Source organism: Hakea prostrata, chromosome 5 (genome assembly GCF_041222555.1).
Source record: "Hakea prostrata isolate BN-2017 chromosome 5, UWA_Hpros_2, whole genome shotgun sequence".
Classification (NCBI taxonomy): Eukaryota; Viridiplantae; Streptophyta; class Magnoliopsida; order Proteales; family Proteaceae; genus Hakea; species Hakea prostrata.
The window spans coordinates 15,249,438-15,253,518 of NC_142604.1; the positions used below are offsets into that span (position 1 = coordinate 15,249,438).

At 30.8% G+C, this 4,081-nt stretch overlaps 1 protein-coding gene across 1 annotated transcript; it reads left to right on the plus strand.

The window, feature by feature from the left end:
* The first annotated feature begins 3,223 nt into the window (after nucleotides 1-3,223).
* Nucleotides 3,224-3,625, plus strand: LOC149015384 (RING/U-box superfamily protein). The gene has a single exon (XM_089156526.1). It carries the CDS (start codon nucleotides 3,224-3,226, stop codon nucleotides 3,623-3,625), a length of 402 nt encoding a protein of 133 aa, XP_089012652.1.
* The last annotated feature ends 456 nt before the right edge of the window (nucleotides 3,626-4,081 follow it).

Genomic DNA, 4,081 nt, shown 5'->3' on the forward strand with positions numbered 1-4,081 from the left:
AAAATATATTATATATATGCACCTTGAAATTTATTATATTAAAAATATCATTCTATTTTGAATATCTTAAAGTTTAAATAGAAAAAAACATATTTATCATTTCTAAATCATCTTATAACTGAAAAAAGTTAAAAAATATATTAATTGGGCCTTTGGCCTCATTATTTATAATATATATATATATATAAAGCTCACGATTGAGGAACGAGGATAATTTGGAAATTCTGAAGATATAGAATATATTAAATCATCATTTAGTTCCATTATTCTAACTGGAATAGCGAGTTTATATATATAAATTGAAATACAAAAAATATAAATGTAATAGAATAAAGGGTAAATATTACTTCCCTCCCCTCTTAACTAGACAAACAGCACTTACCCCCCTCTTACTTGGATAATATCACTTACCTCCCATTTTACCTAGTAAATATGTCAAACACTACCCCCTTTGTTAACTTTTTCGATTAAATTTAATTTTTAATTAAATAATTTTCAAAAACTCCAAACTACCCTTGGCTAAAATATTCTTTTAGTTTAAATCCTAAATTCTCGTAATCACCTTAACAGTTAAAATACTAAATTACCTTCATTAAAATAATTTTATATTAAAAACCTGAATACTATAGTTAAAATTCAAATTATATTTAATTATTAAAAGCCCAATATACCATTTTGATAATTCAGTATTGAAATTTCATTTTTATATCAAGTAGTTAGTGGTTTTTTTAGTTGTTTGATAAAATAAAACAAAAAGGGCATGTTGGGGTTTTAATAATTAAAGATAATTTGGGTTTTAAGTATGGTATTTTAGTTTAGTTTTTAAAAATTATTTTAATTGAGGATAATTTAATATTTTAGCTTCTAGGTTGATTAAGGTAATTTAGGGTTTAAATTAAAAAATGTTTTCAGCCAAGGGTATTTTGGGGTTTTAAAAAAATATTTAACGATAAAAGTTAAATTTAATCGAGAAAATTAACATAATGAAGTGTTTGATATATATTTGCTAGGTAAGAGGGGAGATAAATGATATTATCCAAGTAAGAGGGGGGTGTAAGTGCTATTTGTCTAGCTAAGAGAGGAGGTAAGTGATACTTACCCTAGAATAAATTCAAAACAACATAAAACTAATAGCATACAATCTCAAGAGTTGGATTTATAATTTTCTCTTTGGCTACCAAAACACAACTTGAGATTTTAAGGCTTGGGTTTGAACTTTGAATCATCTCATTGGAGGGGTTCTTTCAATGAGTATTCAATGGATTATATAATTCTACCACACAATGATATTCTAATCTAAAGATTAAGATAAATTTAGTGAGTTCTTTATATTAGAATATCATATCTCACAGAATCCATTAGCTCATTGAATACTCATTGAAAGAATTTAGAAAGTATTGAAAGAATTTAGAAAGTTGTTATGTTGATCTCTTAAACTGGGGCTAAGCTAACGTGTGAATGTGTGATTCCTATTATTCCATAAATTATATTTTGGTCTCCTCAAACTAACATTGCTCTGAAGGGTGTCAACGTCGGAGAGGAAAATGAACATATAACCCTCAACTAAAAGTCTAAAAATAAGAAGAAATGCAATTATCAATATACCCTTACTCATTTTTTTTTTTTGTCAATGATTTAATACTCATCATACACTTGCATGCAGAAGCAACTCAACAAACAAAGGTCAAGGATCTAGGGCTTGGAATGTAAAGATAACATGTATAAATGTCATTCTCAATAAATATTTAATGATTATAGTTGAACCCTACATTTAAGAAGAAATAGTTAAATCCCAATTAAAAATAAATTCATCTATTCCTAAAATTCCTTTTTATGGATTATTTCTCTTTTTTCTTTTTTCCTTCCTTATTTCTTCTCCGCTCTTTCTTCATACATAGTTTAGGAAAACTTGGAAAAGCTTAACATTAGGACTTCATCCCTAAATCTTTTTATAATTAAGTATTGTCTCTCATTCTCAATTTATTTATTCTCTCTCCCCTGTCTTTTTCTTTTTTTTTTTGTTATATTATTGATATTTTATTTTATATTATTCTTTTTTTTTTAAAGTTATTTTTATTTGATTTTATATTGTGAATGAATTATCTAAAAATTATAGGGGACTACCATGTTTGATTTGCGTCTAATCTTTTATTGTTGAAATCATTTTTTTTTTTCATTTTGTAAGATTTTTTTCGTGAAAGAAAATATTCATTAAGACTTAAAAGAGTTTTTTTTAGATCCTCATGCTTAATTTATCTATATTTTGTAAGGATAGAAAATAGAAATGTCATTATCAATAACTTGTCTATATCATGTCTAAAAATAATTAAATAACTTAGAAATGAGACACACGCCTATAAAGCATAAGTGTTCTTCTTGATAAGGAACTTAACCGATACATACATATCGATACATTCTCTATTAGATTACGCTAATATATAGTACCAGTACGATAAAATACTCGATATAACACACTATCTCTTGTTTTTTTGGGGTAAAAAAGGGTTTAATAGCTGGGGGATGGGGATATTAATATGTTTCAGCAAGTTAAACCCATGACATATTCAAAAGTGTTGGTTTCAACTACTAGAACAGCTCTACGTTGGCACACACTATCTCTTAAAATCATTTAACCATACAATACTCGATACTCGATACTAGATACTAGATACTAGATAGTAATACTTTACACCGGAAAGTTAACCATATATTAATTAAAAAAAAAAAATCTCCCTTTCTTGTACCTTTGCCCCCAATTTGGGGGAGTGAAACGTAAAATCTTCCAAGATTTTGAGGAGATTGGAGAAGAACCATACGTACGGCCCAAGGGAAAAAAAAGGGTAATGAATAAAAAGACGAAATAATGTGGCGACGTGTGTGAGCAGGAGTGCCAGGCGCCAGCTCTATCACACCCCAAATCAGAGTGAAAATGATGAAAGTAATCGAAATTAATTTTCAAAAAATTATAATAAAATCAGTTGGAAATATCAATCCAAATCACTTCCAACGCATCAACCACTACTCTTTCTCTCCCTATATAAAACCCTCTCCTTTCCAACTATCCCTTCACACACCTTCCTCCACCATTACTGAAAATGGATTTAATCACCGTGAATTTTTCTCTTCTCACACCTCCAACACCTCCTTAGCAGGGGAACCCCCTTTTGATTTCTTCTTGAGATCAAAACCCAGATTTTAGATTTTTCAAAAAGAGTGTAAAAGAATGATGATTCCTCCAATCGTTTCAGCTCTGTTATTGCCCTGTGCAGGGATGGGTTTTCTGTTCGTTGTATACTTGATTCTCTTATGGTGTGCTTCAAGGAATGCAGCTGTTGCCCAAACCCCAGAGAAGCTGCAGCAGAAGAAAGGGTTATCTGCTGAGGAGTTGCAGAAGCTTCCCAAAGTTACTGCTGGAGAAGATAAACTGATCGGAACAGAGTGTGCTGTTTGTCTTGATGAGATCGAGAAAGGCCAACCTGGTCGATTGCTTCCTGGGTGTAATCATGGTTTTCATCTTCACTGTGCTGATGCTTGGCTTTCTCAAAATCGTATCTGCCCTATTTGCAGAGCTATAATGCAACCTGATCAGATCCTCAAACCAGATCAGGACGATAGCCCTTGCTAAATCTGTTCATATACTCCTCTGATTCTATTATGTTATATTATCTTCTATCTTTCGGTAGAGATTAGGTTAATGTTCTTGTTACTTCACTCATCTTTTTAGGGATTTGATTTGATTGTGCAATAGTGTTCTTTGGATCTTTCATTCCAGATTAGGGTTTTGTTAGTGTTTGAGCCACAGAGATTCGATTGAGAAACCCATTAAAAAATATATCTATCAGAAGCTTCTGCGAGAAACCATTGAAAAACCCTAGAGAGTATTTCTTATCATCTGAATTCTGAGAGAAAAAGGCAGTAAACTCCAACCAGAACAAATTTTGTTTTGGAATAAACCCTTGGAAAGGAAAACTGTGGGCAAAAGTCACGGATTCATTATTAGTGTTCAAAACACAGATTTGGTTGCCAGCTCATTTTTGCATGGAAGTCACAGACGAGAACAGTTTGGATTTTCACTTTTTGG

Excerpts from the sequence above, each read along its gene's own strand:
- LOC149015384 (XM_089156526.1), top strand. The coding sequence starts at position 3,224 with ATGATGATTCCTCCAATCGTTTCAGCTCTGTTATTGCCCTGTGCAGGG.